This window comes from Oryza sativa, chromosome 9, assembly GCF_034140825.1.
Source record: "Oryza sativa Japonica Group chromosome 9, ASM3414082v1".
In the NCBI taxonomy this organism is placed as follows: domain Eukaryota; kingdom Viridiplantae; phylum Streptophyta; class Magnoliopsida; order Poales; family Poaceae; genus Oryza; species Oryza sativa.
Window position 1 is genome coordinate 21,841,229 of NC_089043.1, and position 23,229 is coordinate 21,864,457.

General features: G+C 47.4%; 6 protein-coding genes and 1 long non-coding RNA gene across 10 annotated transcripts; 4 read left to right on the plus strand and 3 right to left on the minus strand.

Moving 5' to 3' along the window:
* Positions 1-624: 624 nt before the first annotated feature.
* LOC4347291 (tuliposide A-converting enzyme 1, chloroplastic) lies at positions 625-2,051 on the plus strand. Its single transcript, XM_015795696.3, has one exon. It carries the CDS (start codon positions 754-756, stop codon positions 1,711-1,713), a length of 960 nt encoding a protein of 319 aa, XP_015651182.1. The 5' UTR covers positions 625-753; the 3' UTR covers positions 1,714-2,051.
* Positions 2,052-2,439: 388 nt separating this feature from the next.
* Positions 2,440-3,971, minus strand: LOC9270290 (probable carboxylesterase 7). The gene has a single exon (XM_015795695.3). It carries the CDS (start codon positions 3,738-3,740, stop codon positions 2,634-2,636), a length of 1,107 nt encoding a protein of 368 aa, XP_015651181.1. The 5' UTR covers positions 3,741-3,971; the 3' UTR covers positions 2,440-2,633.
* Positions 3,972-8,816: 4,845 nt separating this feature from the next.
* On the plus strand, positions 8,817-10,490 carry LOC4347295 (probable carboxylesterase 2). Its single transcript, XM_015795793.3, has one exon. It carries the CDS (start codon positions 8,967-8,969, stop codon positions 10,107-10,109), a length of 1,143 nt encoding a protein of 380 aa, XP_015651279.1. The 5' UTR covers positions 8,817-8,966; the 3' UTR covers positions 10,110-10,490.
* Positions 10,491-12,695: 2,205 nt separating this feature from the next.
* On the minus strand, positions 12,696-13,892 carry LOC4347296 (tuliposide A-converting enzyme 1, chloroplastic). Its single transcript, XM_015756780.3, has one exon. It carries the CDS (start codon positions 13,841-13,843, stop codon positions 12,869-12,871), a length of 975 nt encoding a protein of 324 aa, XP_015612266.1. The 5' UTR covers positions 13,844-13,892; the 3' UTR covers positions 12,696-12,868.
* A 259-nt stretch (positions 13,893-14,151) lies between these two features.
* LOC4347297 (2-hydroxyisoflavanone dehydratase) lies at positions 14,152-15,420 on the plus strand. The gene has a single exon (XM_015756779.3). The coding sequence runs from the start codon at positions 14,172-14,174 to the stop codon at positions 15,159-15,161; it is 990 nt and encodes a 329-aa protein (XP_015612265.1). The 5' UTR covers positions 14,152-14,171; the 3' UTR covers positions 15,162-15,420.
* Positions 15,421-15,692: 272 nt separating this feature from the next.
* Positions 15,693-20,332, minus strand: LOC107278958 (uncharacterized). Of its 3 annotated transcripts, XR_010734900.1 has the most exons (5): positions 20,172-20,332; positions 20,001-20,101; positions 16,570-16,592; positions 16,141-16,215; positions 15,693-16,054 (listed from the first exon to the last, which is right to left on the minus strand). It is a non-coding gene; the product is annotated as an uncharacterized lncRNA (long non-coding RNA). The 3 variants fall into 3 exon arrangements; XR_010734899.1 differs by having other exon boundaries at positions 20,001-20,247; XR_010734901.1 differs by lacking the exon at positions 16,570-16,592 and having other exon boundaries at positions 20,001-20,246.
* Positions 16,050-21,246, plus strand: LOC4347298 (patatin-like protein 2). Of its 2 annotated transcripts, XM_026020216.2 has the most exons (9): positions 16,050-16,621; positions 17,695-17,827; positions 18,334-18,538; positions 19,207-19,388; positions 19,466-19,652; positions 19,923-20,090; positions 20,236-20,538; positions 20,633-20,814; positions 20,906-21,246. In XM_026020216.2, exons 2-9 carry the CDS (start codon positions 17,805-17,807, stop codon positions 20,961-20,963), a joined length of 1,308 nt encoding a protein of 435 aa, XP_025876001.1. In that variant the 5' UTR covers positions 16,050-16,621; positions 17,695-17,804; the 3' UTR covers positions 20,964-21,246. The 2 variants fall into 2 exon arrangements, with proteins under 2 accessions (XP_025876001.1, XP_025876003.1); XM_026020218.2 differs by having other exon boundaries at positions 16,050-18,538.
* Positions 21,247-23,229: the final 1,983 nt, after the last annotated feature.

The following is a 23,229-nucleotide window of genomic DNA, read 5'->3' on the forward strand; positions in this document are numbered from 1 at the left end:
ATCATAGTACTACTGACTATTGACTATTATAGCAAGGAATTCAATACTTATATTATATACACATGTTTAGTTTGAAACTTTTTTTTCAAACTTTCAACTTTTTTATCACATCAAAACTTTCCTACACACATAAACTTCCAACTTTTCCATCACATCGTTCCAATTTCAACCAAACTTCTAATTTTAGCGTAAACTAAACACACCCATAGTTTAGGCCCCATTTGATTAAAAAAATTCATAAAATTTTAGAGGATTTTATTTCTATAGGAATTTTTCATATATAACCCTTTGAATTAAAGGAATGGATCTTATATAATCCTATGAAACTCCTATGGAATGTCTAATGCCATGTAAGTTTTGGAGGAAACCTAACCTGAGGTAGAACCTCGTGGAAACTTTCTTTTGAGTCTTTATCTCTCTTCTAATTCATGTGTTTTTCCTGTGGTCTAATCAAACGGTCATTCCTGTGTTTTTTTTCTGTGTTTTGCAATTATCTGTTTTACACTTATATTCCTATTAAAATTTTCCGTTTTTCTTATTCCTACGTCTTCTCAAATTGTTGCACAATGAGAAAACGCTACTAATATTTTTTATACGTTTATGCTGTACCAACCCAATCATATGTTCATTATTTTAGTATGATAACCAGGAATCGTCGAACCTCAGCGAAAAAAACCTGTTCATCATCAGCTCGAGTGTTCAACGACCTTTGCCCTCCATCCCAAAATCTCACCGGCACCAGCAAAGGCAGCCATGGATCCAGCCACCACCGAGCTGCGGTTCGACACGCCGCTCCTCCGCATCTACAACGACGGCCGCGTGGAGCGCCTCTTCGGCACGGAAACCACACCGGCGGGCTTCGACGGCGCCACCGGGGTCACCTCCAAGGACGTCGTCATCGACGACGCCACCGGCGTCTCTGCCCGCCTCTACATCCCCGACCTCCCCGCCTCCGGCCCCGGTCATCACCGCAAGAAGCTACCCATCGTCGTCTACTTCCACGGCGGCGGCATGGTCCTCGACTCGGCCGCCTCCCCGACGTACCACAGGTACCTCAACTCCCTCGTCTCCAAGGCCGGCGCCCTCGCCGTGTCCGTCAACTACCGGCTTGCCCCGGAGCACCCGCTTCCGGCGGCGTACGACGACGCCTGGGCCGCACTCAGCTGGACCGCGTCAGCTGCCGACCCATGGCTGTCGGAGCACGGTGACGTCGGCCGTGTCTTCTTGGCCGGTGACAGCGGCGGCGCCAACGTCGTCCACAACGTAGCAATCATGGCCGGCGCCGGCCAATCTAGCCTACCCCCAGGAGCAACAGTGGAAGGTGTGATCATACTGCATCCCATGTTTTCCGGCAAGGAGCCGATCGACGGCGAGAACGCGGAGACGAGGGAGCTGACGGAGAAGCTCTGGCCCCTGATATGTGCAGACGCAGAGGCTGGGCTCGATGACCCGAGGCTGAACCCCATGGCAGAAGGAGCTCCGAGCTTGCAGAAGCTGGGATGCCGGAAGCTGCTCGTCTGCTCGGCCGAGAGCGACATTGTGCTGGCGAGGGCGGCGGCGTACTACCAGGCAGTGATGGCGAGCGGGTGGCCCGGCATGGCTGAGTGGCTGGAGTCCAAGGGAGAGGAGCACGTGTTCTTCCTCAACAAGCCGGATTGCGAGGAGTCTGTGGCGCTCATGGACAGGGTAGTCGCCTTCCTCGCGGGTAATTGATGAAAGGGATCGGATGAAATCAAAACTGTTCTTGCTTATCGCAAGCACATAAATTTGATCGTGAATAATGGGAGATTGGGGGGAGAAAGGGATGGGATTTTCCTCTTGTTCTCTGCAACCACTAGTTCAAGAAAGATGCGCTAAATCGGATCAAGTTCAGGCTTTGTTAGCTGTGGTTGTTAAGCTCTAAGATGAAATTCATGAGGTGTTTAATAGAAGGTGAAACTGAAAGCGTGTACTGGGTATGATGATTTATTGTGAGGTAAGTTCGGTGTGAAATATGGAACATGATTTAACTGTATTCGCTATTCTTGAATAAATCATGCTCAGTAAACAAACTGTACTGGGAGCACATGACAAAACCATTTGTCAACTGCAGAAGTTGCTCACCTAACACGATTTCAGGTCGAGATTCGAGGAGATCCTTCATTTTGGCCTTTATTGCGTGAATCAGAGACCATTTACCACACAAATGAACCACTAGGTGCAAACATTCCTAGCTACGATTAGGTTTTACACCCTCCTTCAGAGTATGATAACTGATAAGATACCCAATATTACAAACTCAATAGCATCATCTGGACTTTAGACTGACATTAAAAAAATGGCATTTTTTTTGGTGATTAGACAATGAAGAACTAGAATGAGTACACTCATTGATGTTGCAGTTTTCTAAAATTTACTCAACTAGAAATGAACAAAAGGGATAGGGCAAAATTTCATAGCTATGCTGAACCTTGACGCACTTAGGAAATTCATAATCAACTAAAATATTCCTTTTCTTTTCCACTTCAATGATGCAAATCATCAATGAGAATCAAAATCATAGACAGTATATATTCCTCCCTTTATTACTAGTTACGAGTAGTAGTAGTATAATCGCTCACCGGCGACACGAGGGATAACCGAAGCGGCTGGCTTCAACAGCGCCGGACGAAATCGGTCACGACGGCGAGCTCCTTGACGGCATTGTCGCAGTCGGGCTTGGGCAAGAAGAAGACATGGCCCTCGCCATCGGTCTCGTGGAGCTCCACCTCGCCGTCCCACCCGCACTTCTTGATCCCCTCCGCGTACGCGCGCGCCCTCTCCACGAACCAGCAGTGCTCCGCCGTAGTGACCAGGACGCGGCCGGCCCCGAGCTGCCTCCACTCCTCCGGCGACGCCAGCGGGTTGACGCACGGGTGGTCGAGGCCGAGCTTGCCGGCGCTGACGAACTCCCACGTGCCGTGGAACGAGCCGCGGTAGCCGGCGTCGGTGGACTCGCCGCCCACGGGGTCCTTCCCCCAGAAGTAGGGGTGGAGGAGCACCACGCCGCTGACCTTGTCGCCGTAGCCCTCGATCCCTTCCTTCCGCAGCCGGATCGCCGCGTTGTGCGCCATGTTGGCGCCGGCGCTGTCGCCCGCGAGCACGACGCGGGACGCGTCGCCGTGCGCGGCGAGCCATGGCTCGGCGCCGTCGGGGCGGCACGCAGCGACGACCGCCCTGAGGGCGGCGAACGCGTCGTCGTAGGCGGCCGGGACGGGCTGCTCCGGGGCGAGGCGGTAGTCCGCCGAGACGACGACGGCAGGGACCGCCGCGGCGAGGGAGGCGGCGTACCTGTGGTAGAGCGGGGACGCGGCGGTGTGGACCAAGAACGCGCCGCCGTGGAAGAAGAGCACGACGGGGAGCTTCTTCCCCGGCTCCACACCAGGCGGGAGGTAGAGACGAGCGGAGATGCCGGCGGCCGGGTCGAGGACGACGTCCTTGGAGACGACGCCGTTGGCGGGGTCGCCGGATGGGGACGGCGGGACGGTCTGCGTGCCGTCGAAGCGCTCGACGCGGCCGTCCTTGTACATGCGCAGGACGCCGGGCATATCGAACTCGATCTCGGAAGCGGCGGCGTCCATGGCGGCGGCGGCGGCGGTGTCCGTGCTGCGGGGCTTGAGGCTGATTGGGATCGGGAGCTGCAAGAGCAGAGCAGCAAGCGGAGCGGCGAGCAGAGCCACACGCAGCAACCAACGCGACAATTCTGGAGCGGGTGTTGCCATCTTGATGGCGAGCAAACGGCCCGACCAACCAGAGATCCGCTGACCTGAATCCGAATCCTACGCCTTCCGAGTAGACACGCCATCTCAAAGTCTCTCCAAATCGTACCTTCCACCACTCATCAACCACTCTCTGATCTGTAGTGTTATCTCTGCTTCTGTAGAAATCCGTATCACATTGCTTACAGAGCACTTGTTTAGTTTCCAGTTTTTTCTTCAAACTTGTAACTTTTCCATCACATCGAAACTTTCCTATACACACAAACTTTCAACTTTTTCATCACATTATTCCAATTTCAACCAAACTTTCAATTTTAGCGTGAACTAAACACACCTAGAAGTTGATGTCTTGACTTCCTTGCTTCCTGCACGGCTGCACGGTCATGCCATAAACAGACCATGAATTTTGGAGGAACTTTAGGTATTTGATGTGGTAATAGGAGGTACAGTATCATATTTCTTAGCATAAAATTGAGATTATAAGAAATAGCACTTGAGAATCTAGACCCCAATTTCTGAATGCTAATTGGAACTATTTACACGACATTCAAAAGTATTTAGGTGTCAAAACACTCGAAATTTCACTATTAGTGAGTGCTTGGGTTTTATGAAAGGGAAAAATTGATTAAAATCAGGGTGATGCTTATGGCTAGTGTGTGTTTGAGTGTTGTGGCTTATTTGGAATGATTGGGTTTTTTCAAGACATCTTGGTTAATTCTTCCTTGCAGGTAATTTACAAAGCTTTATCCTTTTTTCAGAAATGGTGTATCATGTTAAGAAAAGAAGATCAAGCTACTATGCTAGGTTGGCATGACTTGATGATGGAGGGACTGAATTAAGTGAAACCATGTTGCCTTCCTGCAGCGGTGTAGTTGATGCTTAGTGTACGTTAGTAGGAAGTTTTTTTAAGTCTGTTATTGTAGCTGCAATAGTGGGTGTCGTTCTGCTTGCTCTGAGACCTGGCCCTGTTTGTCGGTTTTACTTTAGTTTGTTTTGCTTGTCTTTCCTTCAGTGTAAGACTCTGTGATGCTTTTGGCCTTTTGGGCTTTCTTATAAAACTGGATCAATGCAAATTTGATCTGTTAAAAAAAACAATCGAATTTTTCAGCCACTGATTCAACATTGACGGTCATGGCTATGGTTCATGGGCCCTCAACAAAATACAATACAATAAGGATGGCCCATTTGCAAAATTCGGGGGAAATTTGGGACCATAATGGTGTAGTCACATGTCTAGTTACAGCGTAAACTAACGTGTAAAAGTGTCACTTGAACAACGTAATTGGTGCAGCTCAGTGGAAAGGAATCATCCTTGTGAAGCGGAGGGTGCCTGGTTGATTCCCTGTGTAGTTTTTCTCCAAAAAAATTGCCGCTAGGTTTTTATCCATTCGGTATTAATTTATTATCAAAGTTCTTTTGCTATCAAGTCCTAAAATTAGAATAAGAATCTGGTCCTTCTGGACTACCCGGAGATTCTGAGAGTAGTTGTAGACTTGTAGTTTAGAAGCTCTTTTAAACGGAGCCTTATTACCTTCTGATAGTTGAATTATCCAGAGATTGTAAACTTGACACTATGAAATGTGGCCATATTTGACAAAGTTTGTCCTATGGATTGGTGGTGAGCAAATGATTGAATGAGATATTTGCTTGAATCCAAAATATCTCAAAGTAGACACACCATCTCAACGTAATCTCAAAATCTCCCTAACTTAATCCGTACCTACCACTCAGCTTGTCCTTGATCTAGTGATGCTTCTATAGAAACCAACATCACATTACTTGCAGGAGTTTGATGCCCTGACCTCGCGAAAATCCTAATAAGAGATCAATCGCCCCGCGTGATCACCTCATTCTCCACATGGTTTTCTTTTTTGGCACCGCATTACTTTCCTATTTTAGTAAATTTATTCACATAAAGGTTATACACCTCAAGTTTACACATCTAAAGTTTATACACCTAAAGATTAGAAACCCAAAGTTTATAAGTCAAAAGTTTATATATCCGATTCAAATTTGAATTTGAATTCAAATATTTTTTATATATAATATTTATATACATCTAAAATTTATACACCTAAAGTTTATAGACCCAAAGTTTATAAGTTAAAAGTTTATATACCAGATTCAAATTTGAATCTGAATTTAAATATTTTTTTATACATAGTATTTCTATACATAAATTTTTCTAACTTTGTTTTTTTTATTTTTTAAAAAAATTTATGGTGTAGTAGGAACAGAAGAAGAGAGGAGGAAGCAGGAGAGGAGCGTATTAGGGGGGATGGGGGTGATCGCCCACAGCGATCACCCGCCCATTAGCGTCACCCCTAGCCTCGTGCACGACAATGTCATAAACAAACCACGAATTCCAGATAAATTTTAGGTATTTGATGAGGTATTGGGAGTACGATTTTTTCAGTGCAAAATTTAAAATATAGAGATTTAGACATGTATATTAGAGCTAGAGGTTCTAAGTTGTTGGTGAGAATTTGGTCCACCACTTCTAGAGATATTAGTTCATCTCGAAAACTGGACTATTTGAAGGGGTTAGAGATTCTAGGATTAGCATTTAGCTAAAGCTACCAAAAGCTCTTCCAAATGAGGACTTAGGATCTGTTTGATGGTGTTTCTAGCAGCTGCAGCTTCTCTCACAATCGAAAACTCACTCAAATAGTCTAACTTTTCATATAGATTTTAACAAGTTATAGTTGTACAATCCAGAAAATAAATTAGAAGCCAGAAACTAGATTTTCTAAGTTCTATAGATTCTCAGGATTCTCATAAGCTACTTCTCAAAATCTGGAATTCCTGTTTAGGGAGTTTTAAATTCTGATAAGCAACTGGTTGGCACTTAGGCTATTCATATCACGTGTCTAGAATTCCTTCATTTTTCTTATGTAGTAATCAAAACAATTTTGTTGTGTATCAAAATCTCATAGGAATCCAATAAACATGACATTTTATTTCTATGTTTTCTCAATCTGACGTTTAAAAAGGGCTATCAGTCAATAAGTAGCTTGAAAAACTGTTTTTTTAAGAACAACAATGAGTATTACATTCAAAACTTGATCTAGCTAAGTAACCAAACGAAGTTTCACACGAAGCAATTCATTCCCAAGCAAAGGTTTTTCTACAATCCAAACTTCAGGCTGTCTGTGCCACTCCGCTCCAAGGCGACATGGGCGGCGACACTAAACCCCGCTGCTAGCTCCCCTCCCTCGCCTCCTCTGCCTCGCCGCCGCCTGAGCAGTTGCCAACAAAGCCGGGCGGCGGTGAGGAACTTCTTCTTGCTCGCACCACAACCCGACATATGGAGCTTTGATGAGGAACGAGCGGAGGGGCAGAGACGTGGTCTTCGGCACCGCTGGTGGCTGGAGGCGATGGATCCGAAACTGACGAAGGAGGATCTGCCCCGCTAGCAGCTAGATCGGGATGGAGCAGCGCCGGCCATGCCGCGTCGAAGGCCGGCAAAGGAGGTTGAGCCGCTGGCAGAGGAGGCCGAGACGTAGGCGAAGGGCGTCATGGTGCCGGCAAAGGACGTTGCAGCGCAGGCGGAGGAGATCGCGGCGCCGGTGGACGAGGTGGTGGCGGGGCCAAGGGGTGGTGGCAGCCACGAGTGGTGGTGGAGGTGGCGGCATCCCGTCTAGATCCATGCCGTTCTGACCGGATATGGGAGGTGGCCGCTGGCGGTGGGGTTGAGTGGTGGCGGCGTCAGCTGGCGATGGTAGCTGCAGTGGCGGTGATGATCGACACCAGTGATGGCGACTGCTAGCGGCGGTGTCACCCAGGCCAGCGTCATGGCAGAGGCGGCGGGTTGGCGTGTCGTCGACGGCGACAGCACGAGGTGGAGGCGGGGAAGGAGGAGACCGGTGAGGTGTCGACAGCGGGATGCGGGCGATGGCAACTTCGGCAAGAGGTGCGGGCGGCTGTGGATGAGATACAGGCGACTAGCCGGGAGGGAGGGGGAGGCATGGGCGACGACAGCAGCTGGCCGACGGAGGAGCCGACGTGACTGGAGGCGCGGCTAGAGGTCCGCACGACGCGAGGAGGCGCAACCAGCGGGTGGTAGAGGCCGGTGCGTTGTGGCGGCATGCGGAGGCTGGTCGCCAGGGGGCGTTAGTGCAGCGGTGCCACGTGCCGGCAAAGGATTTGATGGCAGAGGAGCATCAATATGGCGGATGTGGATTTGCAGGCGGTGGGCGGCAGGTGAAAACCTAGCCTAGCCTTGGCTGGGCCTGCAACGACGACGTTTTCAAGCGTCTTCCCCTCTTGAGGGCATTGCCATGCCGTCCCATCTCCTCCAGACTCCAGTGGGACTGTCGGGTGAAAACCTAGTCTCGGCTATCCTTAAGACCTTGACGGACGACAACGGCGATGTCTTTGTCGTTCCTCTCTCTAGAGATGTCATCTAGGTAGCCCTTGGCCGAATCCATCCAGACAACTTGTGCAAGCTCGCTCTCTAGATGCATGTCCTCTTGTGTCGGCGCCCTAGCTTATGTAAGTTGGCCCCGTCGAAAAGCCTAGAGGGAGAGTGGTTCAATCCTTCTCTTTCACCCTCTCTCCCTCAATCCCATAGAGGTGGCTGGAGTGGGGTTTAGTGTTGGTTGTTAGGGATATGTTTTGGGCAATCTCGGCTATAGTTTCTTTGTTGTTATAGCGGCGGCCGGTTCGAGTGCCAGCCTTTTCTAGGATTTGTGTTTGGTGCTGTCGGTACATGGGTGGTGGTTTTTTCTTTGTTTTATTGGTTAAAACCTCCCAAGATTGTATCAATATGAATTTCACGCTGTCCGATGCGAGTTGCTTAAAAAAAAAGAAACTTCAGGCTGTCAGGAGAAGGGACGGGCAGATACATGAAAGAAGCAATTCATTCATCCCAATATTTGTCAACGCAGAAACGCTAGACAAATCAGTACCCAGCACGAGCTGGTGTCTTCCCCGAGTCCCCGTCGGGATGCCGTGATCCACCACAACACCACGGACCACCAAACCAAAGCAAAGCAAGGGTCTCCGTCATGCTCACATTCCTAGGTCCTCCTTGTGGCATCTCCCCACCAAAAAGCGTCGTCCTCAACCTCAAACCTCGCAATTTTCTATCTGTTCTCCCTACCAGGCGCTATTTATTCAGATTGAGCTAATCAGCCACCAAACTCGCAGAATTGTGGCTGTTTTCTTCCTCTCCAGCTTCCAATCTGATCGTTGTCAGTGTGGTTATTGGAGCAGTTGCCATCGATCATGGTCGCCAAGATCAAGCGACAGATCGGCGGCCTCTCACTCCTCGCTAAGCTTGGTTTGCTTCTGCTCGCGCTGCTGCTGCTTCTTGCTGCTATCTTGCTGTTGGTGTTCTTGCTCCCGCGTCACCATCGGAGGCCGTTGCCGCCGGGGTCGCCGCCGGTGAACGCCTCCGACCCCGACAACATCGTGGCGTTTGATTTCTCGCCGTTCCTTATACTGTACAAGAGTGGGCGCGTCCACCGGATGGATGGGACGGACCGCGTCCCCGCCGGCGTCGACGAGGCCACCGGGGTGACGTCCAAGGACGTCGTCATCGACCGGAGCACCGGCGTCGGCGCCCGGATGTACCTACCGCCGGCGAAAGGTGCGGGGAAGAAGGACCTTGCCGGCGCGCTGCCCGTTCTTGTGTTCTTCCACGGCGGCGCGTTCGTCATCGAGTCGGCGTTCACGGCCAAGTACCACGACTACCTGAACAAGGTCACGGCGAAGGCGCGCGTCGTGGCGGTGTCCGTGGACTACCGCCTCGCGCCGGAGCACCCGGTGCCGACGGCGTACGACGACTCGTGGCAGGCGCTGAACTGGGTGGCCAAGAACGGCAGGTCCGGGCCGGAGCCGTGGCTGCGGGACCGCGGGAACATGTCCCGCCTGTTCCTCGCCGGCGACAGCGCCGGCGCCAACATCGCGCACAACATGGCGATGCGCGCCGGGAAGGACGGGGGGCAGCTTGAGGGCGGCGTGGCCATCACCGGCATCCTCCTCCTCGACCCCTACTTCTGGGGCAAGAACCCCGTGGGCGCGGAGACCACGGACCCGGCGAGGCGGCGCCAGTACGAGGCGACGTGGTCGTTCATCTGCGACGGCAAGTACGGCATCGACGACCCGCTGGTGGACCCGCTGTCCATGCCGGCGCCGGAGTGGCGGAAGCTGGCGTGCTCGCGCGTGGCCGTGACGGTGTCCGACCTCGACGACTTCAAGGAGCGCGGGAAGGCGTACGCGGCGGCGCTCCGCGACAGCGGGTGGGGCGGCGAGGTGGAGGAGTACGAGACCGCCGGCGAGGTGCACGTCTACTTCCTCGACAAGCCCTCGAGCCCCAAGTCCGCCAAGGAGCTGACCTTCGTCGCCGGCTACCTGAGCCACGAGTAGCAGCAGCAGCACAACGGCATGGGTGTCAGATTGGTCGCAGACTTGCAGTACATGATTGATTGATAATTACTCATTAGTGGAGTACCAGCTAGTACAGTTGTCTACATGTCTTCTTGTCTTGTGCATCTATAGATTTCTCCATTGTTTGATCGATCGGTCATCCGGATCCAGTTCATGATGAGTACAGTGAAATTGCTGGGGATTTTGGGGGAAAGTTGGATGCTTTCCGTGCCTGCAGTGTTCAGAAGAATCGGCAGGGGAGTGTAAGTTTCTCCAAAGTGAGTGCAGAGTGCAGTCAGAGGATTGGTCAATCTCGTTATCTTGTGGTGACCGGGTGACGCATGCCGAGCACCCAGTGCAAATATTTTACTGTTTGGATCATTTGTTTTCTTCAGAAACCTCGTACGGTTGTTCAGATGTCTCCTGGTCTTGCCAAAATTATGCATGAAGCTGCTGGTTATTTTAAACGGTGTCAAGAAATCAAAACCGGTCAATTCAGAATTTTGTGCTGCTGACATCTCAACTGAACTCCAGGATGACTGACTGCTTGATCAATGCAGAACTGCAGATATGTTTTGCCTGTCAATGTTTGTTGGGGTCCTAGTGGTGAATGCACTTATTTAGGACTGTGAAAGGCACTTGATTAGTGCTGACGATTCGATTAGCGAAACGCTAGAATGAGCAATAGTACTGTGCCTGAGACAAGCTAGTGTCGTATTGGCGATTTGGCGTAGAGTGGGAATGGGCTGGGATGGCGACCACAGGAGACAGGGAAAGATGAAGAAAAACAGCCACAATTTCGAGATAATACAATGCATTGCAATGCTTTGGAACAAAAACTTCAGAACCATACCTTCGATCTTCGATGCACAGATTGTTGCCGAACAATTACAAATTTGAACTGTTCTTTTTCTCCTTTTTTCGACTTGCCCATATGTAATTGTTATTTTTCACCTATCCCAATAACAAAGAAACCTGACTTAAACGATCCTACGTAAGCAAAATTAGCTCCTCCATTTTGTACTAATTGTTTATGGTTGTGCAAGGTGCTTCCTTTCGTGGGGAGGCAAACCAAGCACACATTGCCCTGAGAAAGCAGAAAGCTCATCGGATGTCCCTTTTGTCCAAACACAGAACGGCAAAAACTGATGAAGATAATGATGTTTCACCTAATACACCACAGTGAGACCGGAAGAAGGATTAGTAGGTTAAACGACAAGGTTGATCATGCCTGCAAGGCTGCAACACCAAGCCGTTGTTTCAAAGCGAAGATCCGTAGCATGAAGCACGTCCATAAAGTGCTAGAGAGATGATGTCAAGCACGGCTCTAGGAACCTGATTATTATTGACTATAGTTGTAACTAGGCAATGATTGGCGTTGGCGAAATGGCGAGCCAGAAGACAAAAGTTCACATCAGCCATCGTGTCACTTCCTTGGCCAAGTGCAATTTTGTGCAAGACTTTGTGGAGCTCAACAACTTGTGCAACTGCATCTCTCCTCTTCTCATTCAATTCATGCCTGATACCATGTGCTTGGTTTGGTGATCAGGATACAAGGCAGAATGTTGGTGATTGATGAAGTTCGGTTAAACGAATGCACACATTAGCAACAGGAACTACATTAGCAACAGCAACAGGAACATAGTCCATCTTTGGCATACATTGATCTAGTTCAACTGAAAAGGAAAAGGGGACTGCCTATTTAATGATTCAACGAGAACACCATTCTAAATCCTACTATTTTTAACTATTGGATTGCCGTAAGGTTTATGCAGATTCCTCTAACCCTAACCTCTCTCTCTTTTCCTTCTTCCTCCCTTCCTGCCGCCACGGTGTGAGCGCTTGATGTCACTGGCGTTACCCTGCCTCCTGCTCTGCCACCTGGTTGGAAGGGGGTCTAAAGAAGCTAGTGAGCCCCATCCTGACCCACCCAAGCAGCCTCATCCCCGCCTTCTCTTCCCCAAGGCAATGACACCAATTGATGCCTCATCATCTTTCTTGTCTCCGACGGTTCTTCACTGCTAGATACATCATTACTAGCCACCGCCTCGTAACCAGTCTCCCCTCGTGTTCCCGTTGGCCCACCGCCTGTTGCCAACCCCGCGGCTCCGGCACGTCCGTTGGTATCCACCGTCCACCGTTAGTTCTCTGCCGCCCACGACCATTCCTCTAAAGCCTTGGGGAACCGCAACCCCAAACCATAATTTTTATGTCTCTTGCCATAGTTGGGGATGATGTTGGAGAAAATAGGGAACTCGCTGGAGTTAGATAAGAGGAAGCCCATGCACGAATATTGGCTGGATCCGACGGTCCAAAATTTGTAAGTTTTCATCCCCAAATTTCTGTCAAATGCCATTTAGCAAATTCACATTTACGACTAATTATTTTTTAAGTAGTAGGCGACGTACCTATCGATAGCAAGGTGGTGACTTCGTCAGTCTCAAGATTTGTTAGATCCAGTTTTTCGGATGTACTTATATAAGGGTAGGATATGTGTGTTCATAGAGATACGTGTATACGCATTGTGAACGCATATGCTTGTATTGTGTTTCTGACAAGGAAAACCCATTTTCTACGTTGTGCAAGTAAAATAGAAAGGACAGTTTTTAAGTTGAAATGTAGTGTGTCAATAGACATCTGTGTTTTACATGGATTCATACTAGGCGAAATCAGCATAAATCAAATAACAAATCATACAGCAATAGCAATAGACAGCAGCATGCCCAATGCAACAGTTACCCAAGAGGCCATTGGATTCTCTACCGATTTACGAACTCAGCAATGGCGTCGTCCTGCCTGACGGCCTCGTCGCCGTTGAAGTCCATCAGGTGGAAGCAGTGGCCATGGCCGGCCACCTCGACGACCTCCACCTCCCCCGCCCACCCGCTCGCCTTAAGCCCCTCGCAGTACGCGCGGCCGCGGTCGCGGATCACATCCTTCTCCGCGAGGCACACGAGCACGCGGCCGCAGGCCAGCCCTTCCAACCCCGGCGCGCCGTCGGCGAGCGGGTTGATCCACGGATCGTCGACGCCGGTGGTCGCCGGGCACACGACGCTCCACATCTTCACCACGTTCTCCGCCATCGCCGGGTCCCAGTCCTCTGAGGGGACCTTGCCGCGGCCGAGGAAGTAGGGGTGGACTAGGACGACGCCGTTGACCCTGCCGCCGTGGGGGAGCCCCTCGGCGCCGGCTCGCATGGCCATGTTGTGCGCGATGTTCGCGCCGGCGCTCTCCCCGGCGAGGTACACGCGGGAGAAGTCGGCGTGGTCGGTGAGCCAGGTCTCCTCGCCGGCGCCGGGGGCGTGGGAGGCCGCCCAGAGGACAGCCTGCCACGAGTCCTCGTACGCGGCGGGGAGGGGGTGCTCGGGCGCGAGGCGGTACTCGACGGAGACGACGATGGCTCGGGTGCGCGCGGCGAGGGAGGTGAGGTAGGCGTGGAAGACGAAGTTGAAGGCCGTGTGGAGGCAGAAGCCGCCGCCATGGAAGTAGATGAGGAGCGGGAGCTTCTTTCCCTCACCTTCCCCGCTCACGCCGGCGACGGGCGGGAGGTAGAGGCGGACGGAGACGTCGGGGGAGATGGCGCGGTCTTTGGAGGCGACGCCGGTGGCGGCATCTGTGGAGGCCGGGACGGAGTCGGAACCGAAGTAGCGCTCGACGCGGCCGCCCTTGAAGATGCGTATGCAGTGTTCGACCTCGAAGACGACCTCGCCGTCGATGTCGCCGGAGCCAGCCATGGAGTCGGGATCAACTACGGTAGGTGTTGCCCTGTTGGTTTGTTGGGCTGTGTGCCTTTTGCTTTGCTTTGGTATTGAAGGGGCCAACCGCCAACGTGGCCCACGTGGATGTGCCACATGATCGTTTAGACTTTTCAGTCTCACGTGAGCCGTTCGATTCTACATTTGACGGTCTCGATTGAAACGGCTCAATGCTGCGCCGCCGACGTTGTCTCGCGGCGGCGGTGGCGGCTTCTTCGGCGGCCACCTCGATTCTTCCAGAATCCAGATCCAAGTTTTGAAGTGGAGTACTCCACTAGTTCGAATTTGTCCGAGATCTCCCGGCGCCATGTCCGACGCTGGGGCTGGAGGCGACAGCGACGAGGTCATCCACGACGCCCCCAACTTCATCCGCGTGTACAAGAGCGGCCGCGTCGAGCGCTTCCTGCGGATCGACTTCGCGCCGCCGTCCACGGACGCCGCCACCGGGGTCTCCTCGAAGGACGTCGTCGTCGTCCCGGGGGACGGCGTGTCGGCGCGGATCTACCTCCCGTCGACCCCCGCCAGCGGCTACGGGCGCAGGCTCCCCGTCCTCGTCTTCTTCCATGGAGGCGGCTTCTGCCTCGGCTCGGCGTTCGACGCCGCGACGCACGGTCACGCCAACCGGCTCGCCGCGCGGGCTGGCGTCATCGTCGTTTCGGTGGAGTACCGCCTCGCGCCGGAGCGCCCGGTCCCCGCGCTCTACGACGACGCGTGGGCGGCGCTCCAGTGGGTGGCCTCGCACGCCGCGGGTGAGGGGCAGGAGCCCTGGCTGACCGCCCACGCCGACTTCGGGCGCGTCCACGTCGGCGGCGAGAGCGCGGGCGCCAACATCGCGCACCACGCCGCAATGCGGGCCGGTGCCGAGGAGCTGGGCCACGGCGTGAAGGTGAACTCGCTCGTCCTGATCCATCCCTACTTCCTGGGCGGCGACGGCGATGGCTACTCCGAGTCAGACGAGATGGGCATGGCGTTGCTGCGCGAGCTGATCCGGCTGTGGCCGGTGGTCTGCCCAGGGACGAGCGGGTGCGACGACCCGTGGATCAACCCGATGGCGGATGGCGCACCCAGTCTGGCCGTGCTGGGATGCCGTCGTGCTCTGATTTGCATTGGAGGGAAGGATGCAATGAGGGATAGAGGAAGGCTGTATTGTGAGAAATTGAGGGAATGTGGGTGGCGAGGGGAGGTGGAGATCTGGGAGGCAGATGGGCAGGGCCATGGCTTCCATCTCTTGTGGCCGACATGTACTCAGGCGGAGGCACAATTACGGGTCATCGCCGAGTTCCTGAGCCATGGATGAGATCTCTGGACTATGTTGTTCCACTACTGCACACGATATGTCCATTGTTCAAATAGAATTGGATATCAAAGTACATTATCAGTTCTGACTTCTGAGTTCTTACAAATGTTTGCTTTCAACATTGTTTTTCAGGACAATGTTCTACTAGCCTATGAAGTTCATATTCAGACTCAGTTAGTGAGCTATTCTTATCCATTAGAACGTTTATTATGTGTTTTACAAAAGGTTTAATAAATCTAAGATACCTTAGTTCTTCTTACGGACGTTTGCTTTGGTTGTTTTTCAGTACAATGTTCTACTAGCCTATGAAGTCCAAATTCAGACTGAGTTATTGGGCTATTCTTATCCATTAGAACGTTTATTATGTGTTATACATATGTTTAATAAATGTAAGACATGAATATAAACTTTTCAAGTCACGATAGAAAGGAAATACTAAACAGTTTTAGCATAAACTAGCTCCCCTGTGTCAGGTTTATCTTGGAGAGTCTGATGCACAGATGTTTACTGCTAGAAGTCTCCAATTGGATATACAGCAAAACATCTTTTGTGTTTCTTTTTCTGGCATGACTTCACAAAATATTAAGCACTAGTAAGAATATTCCTTTCCATCTTGTTGCATGACTTGTTAGCTGATGTAATACGTCACGCATATGTGAGAATGATTACGTACAGGTGAGAGAATGATCAACATACAATACAAGGTGATCCCAGAAACAACCTAATTACTTAAGCTATTTGACAGCTGTGATGAACCAGCAAATATACAGAACATAGTTGTGAGCCACTTTGAAGTACTTTCCGTGCTCGTACCTCTTGGATAATGTTTTTCAGGGAGGCCGTAACCATATTGATTATGGAGTTCCAATCCCCGGCTCGCTGCTTTGTCTATCCTGCAGGGCATGGTCGCATAGATGATGTATTGGACAATTCCTTTCATTTGCTGAGTCAACAGGGTTTTGTACAGTTCTGACTTTACCTCTTTGTCTTATCATTGACCAAATGCAGCTTCCTTTCTTATCTTGGGAGATAATGCTGTTGAATAATCTGTGAGCTATATGCAATAAATGTTATTACAGTAATCAAATAACACTGGCTATATGCAATAAATGTTATTGTAGTAATCAAATGACACTTTTTTTACTAGATGAACATTGTATTCTCATTTCTGATAAATGGAAATGGGAGGAGGGATCACCTCCTCTTGATAAAAGAAAGTAATCTTATAATGCTGGCAGTATTATAGATATTACTTCATCAATTAATTTTCTTTTTTGCAGTGCCAGAAAGATTGACGTGGAATTGTTATATGGCAGATTGATAGTTCATGAGGTAAGCAAGGTTACTATTGTAAGAACTGCATGAGTCATGAGATGATGAGAATTTGAGAAGAGGTCTCCAATGGTACCAGCAATCGGACAGCATCCTGAACTGAAATAGAGCCATCGTCAGCATACTTGGTAATTACGGCTTCAATCTGTTGTGCGAGTCATACATTGCAACTCACAATCTTCTATTAAAACTTATTATAAGATGTTTGGTTTTCTATTAGACTTTCTTGTAAGCAATCACTCCTCTCATTATTAAAAAAAGAGAGTTAAAACTGACCAATTACTGCTAACGCCGCAATTAATTTTGATGAACAACATTGGTATGTTACATATCATCATTGCTTACAGTTGTGCCCATAAAAGTTTATGGTACCATTTATCAATTATTTATTGTGATGAAAATGTGTTGTTTGATGATGAACTGAAATTTGGGATTGGGATTTGTTATATTGGAACTTCAAAGACAGAGAGAGTATTGTAGCTGTTGAATAAAGGATGCTCCAACATTAGATACTTTGGATTTGTGACTAGTTTTCTGCAAGTTAGTATTTGTTCTTGTTTCCCTTCCTTTAGTAAATCATTCGATTATTCTTCTGACCATTCTTTGTTCAAAAGGTCTTGAATCCTTAAATATTTTCAATATGTAATGTTTGGTATTATCATGTTGGCCTTTTCTTGGTGCAGAAGATCAGATTAGGCTTATATCTTGATATGCTGAAAGTTTACACTTCACCCCTCATTTATCTGGGCAAGGAAAGGACATCTTTTTTCTTTACTCAATTTGATGTAGAGAATATTGTTTAGCTATAGTGCTATACAATTGTGAGTATGAAAAAAGAGAGCATACCTCACCACTGATGTAACAAAAATCCAGCTAAATAAAGATGGCACCAATGCAATGGAGCTTGTAACCGTTTTTCTTTCCTGTGGCTGCATACATCCCAAAATCAAATACTACAATGGCGCACCTTCTTCTGAGCTTCTATGTATGGGCTGGTATTATGATCTTGTTGCTATTTCTTGATCAATTTCGGTCAATCAAATGAAGTAGTTCACAAATTGGCCATCTTATTCTTTTCGTAGCGTGCAAAAATGCAAGCTAGATTGGTTTGAAACAGAGCATATAAGTGAAGGTGAATTTTCCAACATGACCAACATTTTGAACTTGGATGTAAGAATTTCCTTTTTTTTTGTTTTGACAGTACCCCCAGCTTCAGGGCACTAAAGCATCCCTTAGTCTAAGGGCAACTGAGAAAGAGATGTTTATTTGCATGAAGGGGCATATGCACAGCATTTCAAATCAAACTTGCGGATGCAAGCCTCTCATCCATCATGGTGAAGAATATCTCACTTTCCATTTTTATAAATTCTCTTAGCAATTATTTTTGTCACATCAGTAGGTTCATTTAACATCCCTAAGCACAGCTGGATTAAGTTTCAGCAACCCAGATTCTTTTATGCATACCATATTTGGTTAGTTAATCCAACTAAGCAATAATAATTACTGATAGCCACCACTATCAATAATAATCCAACTAAGCAATAATAGCCCAAGTAAGTAATAGTAATCCTTGAAATCCAGTTGCCACCAGTTTGTTTATTGAAAACACCTTAGCTAGCCACCACTATTGACGATGGTTCAAACAATAAAGTGTGCACTCTTGCAACTTCAGTTCTATGTTGCCTCTCATGAGTAAAAGTTTGACATGTTTCCATTTTTATCACACGTTTAGATTGTGCATCATGACTTATCCTGAACGTTGTTGACCTTCCCTACCACCGATGCCATGAAATTTCTTGTCGCTGCATCTATTTATACTTGCTTCTTATGTTCATTTCAGCTCTCAAATCACCACCCTCAGAAATACTATTGTATCGTGTGTAACCTATCCTCAAGAGATTAGAAATATGGAGAGTGAAAAACATATCATTTGTAGACATCCACCAACTTATGGCAACCTCATAACAGTTCTCTCGATTGATGGTGGAGGGATTCGAGGAATCATTCCAGCTGTTGTTCTTACCTTTCTAGAATCAGAGTTGCAGGTAAATATTTATGTTATACTATGAGTTCCATTTCGTGGCCAAGGCAACTCTAACTTGTCGAGAGATAAGTTCCAAGGACAAGGGAAAACTGGTGCTCTAGGGTTAGGAAACGGCATTTGTTTGGTTTGCTTGTTTTAAATTTAAACCATTTAGATTCAAACTTAATTCAGTAACCATATCTTTCTATAAATTAAGACATCCTTTCGTTTCGAAGTAGATCTTAATTCTTAAAAACCTTTTGCATTAGTGCCAGAATGAGATTTACTGATCTTTTCTGCCATATGTTCTGTCTTTAGCCATTTCTTTTATGCAGATGTAATTGTTCAACAGTTGCTCAGGTTTTTCAGCATTTCTTTCTGCATCGAATATTCCGAATTCATTTTTGATACGGCTGGAACAGCCATAACAATTATTCTGCTAATTGAGAAAATCTGATTGTTATGTCCCATCTATAGATGGTGAATTGAATGTTGTGGTACCACCAAAAATAAACTTGGCATGCTAAATTAAATTTCCCTTTTCATTTCAATCTCTGTTTGATCTACATGCTGACTCTCTCTCTGTAGTAGCATAACCGTGTGTGTGTGCACGAAATGAACTGTTCAGATTATACACAGTTCATGTTCTTGACTGCTTCTCATGAAATCTTTTCTGTTTAATTTCTCAAGAAACTTGATGGAGAGGAAGCCCGAATAGCCGACTATTTTGATGTCATTGCTGGGACTAGCACAGGGGGGTTAGTGACTGCGATGCTGGCTGCACCAAACAAGAAAAGAAGACCACTTTTTGCAGCCAAGGATATTAAAGCATTTTATATGAACCATGCTCCAAAAATTTTTCCACAGCTAAGGTGAATACATGTACTGCAGTTTTTTTTTCTGATATGATTCATAACTTGGCTGGTTGACATTTTGCTTCTCTCTTTAGGGGTCCATTCGGTAGGATGATGAGGATATTTCGATCAATGTCAGGACCTTCCTATGATGGCAAGCACCTTCATGAAGTTGTAAGAGAGAAATTAGGAAGCACCAGGCTGCATCAGACTTTAACAAATGTGGTCATACCAACTTTCGACATCAAGTGGTTACAACCAACCATTTTCTCTTCCTACGAGGTATCCCTCTTTCCCTTCATCCTTCTCCCTTTAAAGTCTCTCAAGAGTATTTTGTGTGTTGTTTTGGACACAAGTGTCTACAATTCGTAATAAAATTCAATCAATTCAATTTTAAGGGCACAAGAACATGTATTATACACAAGTACTTATTTCTCTATTTTGCTATGAAAATAATTCATAGGAATTATTTATGAGCCAGTAATAAGAACTCCCATCAATACAACAATGATGGAGACTACACAACATGAACCTTATGCTCTCATATCATAGGTTAAGAAGAAGAACAACAACACTATGGATGCTCTGCTATCAGATATTTGCATCAGCACGAGCGCTGCTCCGACTTACCTGCCTGCGCACTTCTTCAGGACTGAAGATTGTCATGGAAACATCAAGGAATTCAATCTTATTGATGGTGGAGTAGCTGCCAATAATCCGGTACGATGTCTCTGTAGTTGTGAACAACTCATTACCATTGAAGTGCACTCTGTGATGTTGAAAATGGTTTGGCAAGTTTACCCAGTTCATATATTGAAGCGATGTTTTTTCCCCAAAAGGCCCTGAATATGTCTATCTTGTTTAGGCTTTAGTTGCCATTGGAGAAGTAAGCAAGCAGATATTCAAGAAAAATCCAGATTTCTTCCCAGTAAAACCAATGGACTACGGCCGTTTTTTGGTCATTTCACTTGGCACGGGCTCCCCAAAAATTGAAGGGAAATACAATGCACAAAAAGCTAAATCATGGGGAGTTCTGGATTGGTTGCTTGTTGGTGGGTCCACTCCCTTGGTAGATATTTTCACACAAGCAAGTGCTGATATGGTGGATATCCACATCGCTGCTGTTTTCAAAGTTTTACATTCTGAGCAGAACTATCTGAGGATTCAGGTAAGAAAGAGATAGACAGTTTATTTTTTTTTATCAAGTAATAGCCAACAAACATGATTCCTAATATAAAAAAAATGCCACTTTGGAATAACAGGATGATACTCTCGAAGGGACACTCGCATCTGTTGATGTTGCTACTAGGGATAATCTGGAGAAACTTGCTAATGTTGGAGAAATACTGCTAAACAAACCTGTCTCACGGGCAAATTTGGAGACTGGCCAGATGATGCCTGCTTGTGATGACTCAGAAATTACCAACGGGGAAGCTCTCAAGAGGTGAACATGTCACCACTTATCAGCCTATTTATGATAATAGTATCTCTCGTTTTATAAATCCATCTATACTTAGTACCCCTGCTATTTGCAGATTTGCGAGGTTGCTGTCTGACGAAAAGCGAATTCGTGAAGCAAGATCACCGAAATGAAGAAATTCCTCTCTTTTTTATTCGTGCCAAATAGGAATCTTCTCTGGATGACCTCCATATTTGATAGAGCAAAATCTGGATCATTTAATTTAGAACTTAGTTGATTTATTCATTGACTTGGAAATTTCACTGTAACATAGTAAATAAATGTATAGGTGGCATACTGATTGGCCACACCTGTAGAATGTCAGGCCCTGAGTCCCTGATGTCCTGCTAGTTTTGTTCGTATGTAAAAAAAATAATACAAATATTCATTTCTAATAAAATTGAGCATTGGACTGCCTTTTCTGTTGTGTTGTCAACTTCAGCCATTTTATTTTAGCCAAATGAGTGCTGAAGGATTGCAGGTCGGCCATGCAGCGAGACAATCGGAATAAAGACGTAGCACGCTGCTGCATGGAACAAGTACCAGATACGATTTCTCTACACTTTGTACGTAGAAATAGATAACCTATCTCTTCTTTCAATAACAAGATGAGCTTCCTTTTCAGAACGGATCGTTTTGCCCCTTTGGTACTTCCGATGGCCATGGGCGGGAAGACGTCCAATTCCCATTGGATTTGGAGCGTGTACAGACTAGACAAATGTATGCAAGGGGCTTCTCTGCTTCGCTAACTCAAAGTTGCCCATATTTATTAATGACATAACTTTCTGAATGGGCTGCCCAAGAACCTCATCTGTGAGTACCTTCTAGCTTTTATCTTGCACTTGATGTTCCAGTTCACTACCTAGTTGCCAACTTAGTAACTTGCTGGTAAAAAAATTGTTTAACACCGAGGTGGACCAATTTCTGTGATAATGGTCTTAACTATATGCCAAGTTGTATTTGTTTAACTTTCCAGCAAACCAATAGCACAACTCAGGCTCAATGAGGGGGTGTTGGAAGCTATTATTTTGATGGATACAACAGTGCGTAGGCATTCTAAAACTGACCTAACCTAACCATGTGCTCCCCAAAACAAGCAAACCTGGAGCACCGAAAGATCTGACCAGCGATCAATCTCACACTTGCGAGGTAAGGAATGCAAATTGTGCATGAACACATAAATATAAATATACATGTAGCTAGTAAAGCTGAGACAATTGGCATTTTGGAATCCTAGAGCTTCCCTTTAGCTGGGTGGTAGCAAAATTTGTGTCAATTAAGTACAATGCTTGGACTTCAGCCAGCCAGACATGGGGGTCATTGTTAGTGCAATAATGCTATATATTTGATCGACTATAGTTTTGGAGAAAGAAACACATTTGACAAGTATTTCTTGCCATATAGTATGCCAAAATCCTGAACTTTATTGTTCTTGTTAGTGGCCTGCACCTGTTGTGTCTCCTACACCGTTGATCCAGCACAACTTTACAGAGCCGTCGGCCCGTCGCACACATGAAAAGTATTTCTCCTGTCAGGTCATAGGCCGTGCAGTTAATAATTAAAAGGCAATTTCCTAGGTCCTGGGAGCCGACTAATGTGCTTGGCCGGTCAAAAGACTAAAGAGGGCTATTCGATCGACGGAGCAGAATGCAAGTTAGACGCCAATGCAACGAGCGCCTCCTATGCATGGTGCCATGGTCCAAGCAAAGAAGATTCCCAGATTGTGCCATGCAAATGCTGCTGACCTTTTCTGAATATCATGCAACATAGCGTGTCTGGGCTTCTGGCACTCCATGAATGTAAGTGAATTACATGAGTTTACATGCACTACATCTCTGTAAAACTTTATGATAGTTAACTTTCTAGGTTGAATTTGGTGAACATACCATTCAGCTTTTTGTTAGAATATACCACACATGCAGAGGAATATATCGTTTCTGACTACAGCACTGGCATGCGAAAATTTTTGAATTTGTGAAAATGACATCCATGGCTTCGTGTAATTCTTCATGGGTGTTTGTGTTAGTTTCTTGGCGCATCTCTCTATTTTGACCCCTTTTTCCCTGTTCCTCGTACTGACAGCTTTGCTGCTTTAGCATACCACAGCATCGCAAATTGCACTTTCTTCTCCCTATAAATTGTCGTAGTGGCATGCATCCAAATCGAATCTAAGCCAAGAAACTCAATAGAGAAGAGCAGTCGCAATAGCAAGCTAGGAGAAGCACCAGGAGCTTGTGTCTTTGGCCACCTGAACAGCACAAGTCCTCCATACATTTGTCAACCTGCCTAGTACATGGCAGGTCTCAAGCTCTCATCATGCGTTCTGGTCGCATTGCTCTTCGTGTCGAGCCACGTTGTGCGCCACGGCGAGGCGAGGCGGCTGACCGCGGGGGTGGCGGC

Excerpts from the sequence above, each read along its gene's own strand:
- LOC4347291 (XM_015795696.3), top strand. The coding sequence starts at position 754 with ATGGATCCAGCCACCACCGAGCTGCGGTTCGACACGCCGCTCCTCCGC.
- LOC9270290 (XM_015795695.3), bottom strand. The coding sequence starts at position 3,740 with ATGGCAACACCCGCTCCAGAATTGTCGCGTTGGTTGCTGCGTGTGGCT.
- LOC4347295 (XM_015795793.3), top strand. The coding sequence starts at position 8,967 with ATGGTCGCCAAGATCAAGCGACAGATCGGCGGCCTCTCACTCCTCGCT.
- LOC4347296 (XM_015756780.3), bottom strand. The coding sequence starts at position 13,843 with ATGGCTGGCTCCGGCGACATCGACGGCGAGGTCGTCTTCGAGGTCGAA.
- LOC4347297 (XM_015756779.3), top strand. The coding sequence starts at position 14,172 with ATGTCCGACGCTGGGGCTGGAGGCGACAGCGACGAGGTCATCCACGAC.
- LOC4347298 (XM_026020216.2), top strand. The coding sequence starts at position 17,805 with ATGCAAGCCTCTCATCCATCATG. Across the intron at positions 19,389-19,465 it reads AAAATTTTTCCACAGCTAAG|GGGTCCATTCGGTAGGATGA; the intron begins GTGAATACATGT and ends TTCTCTCTTTAG. Across the intron at positions 20,539-20,632 it reads AGAACTATCTGAGGATTCAG|GATGATACTCTCGAAGGGAC; the intron begins GTAAGAAAGAGA and ends TTGGAATAACAG.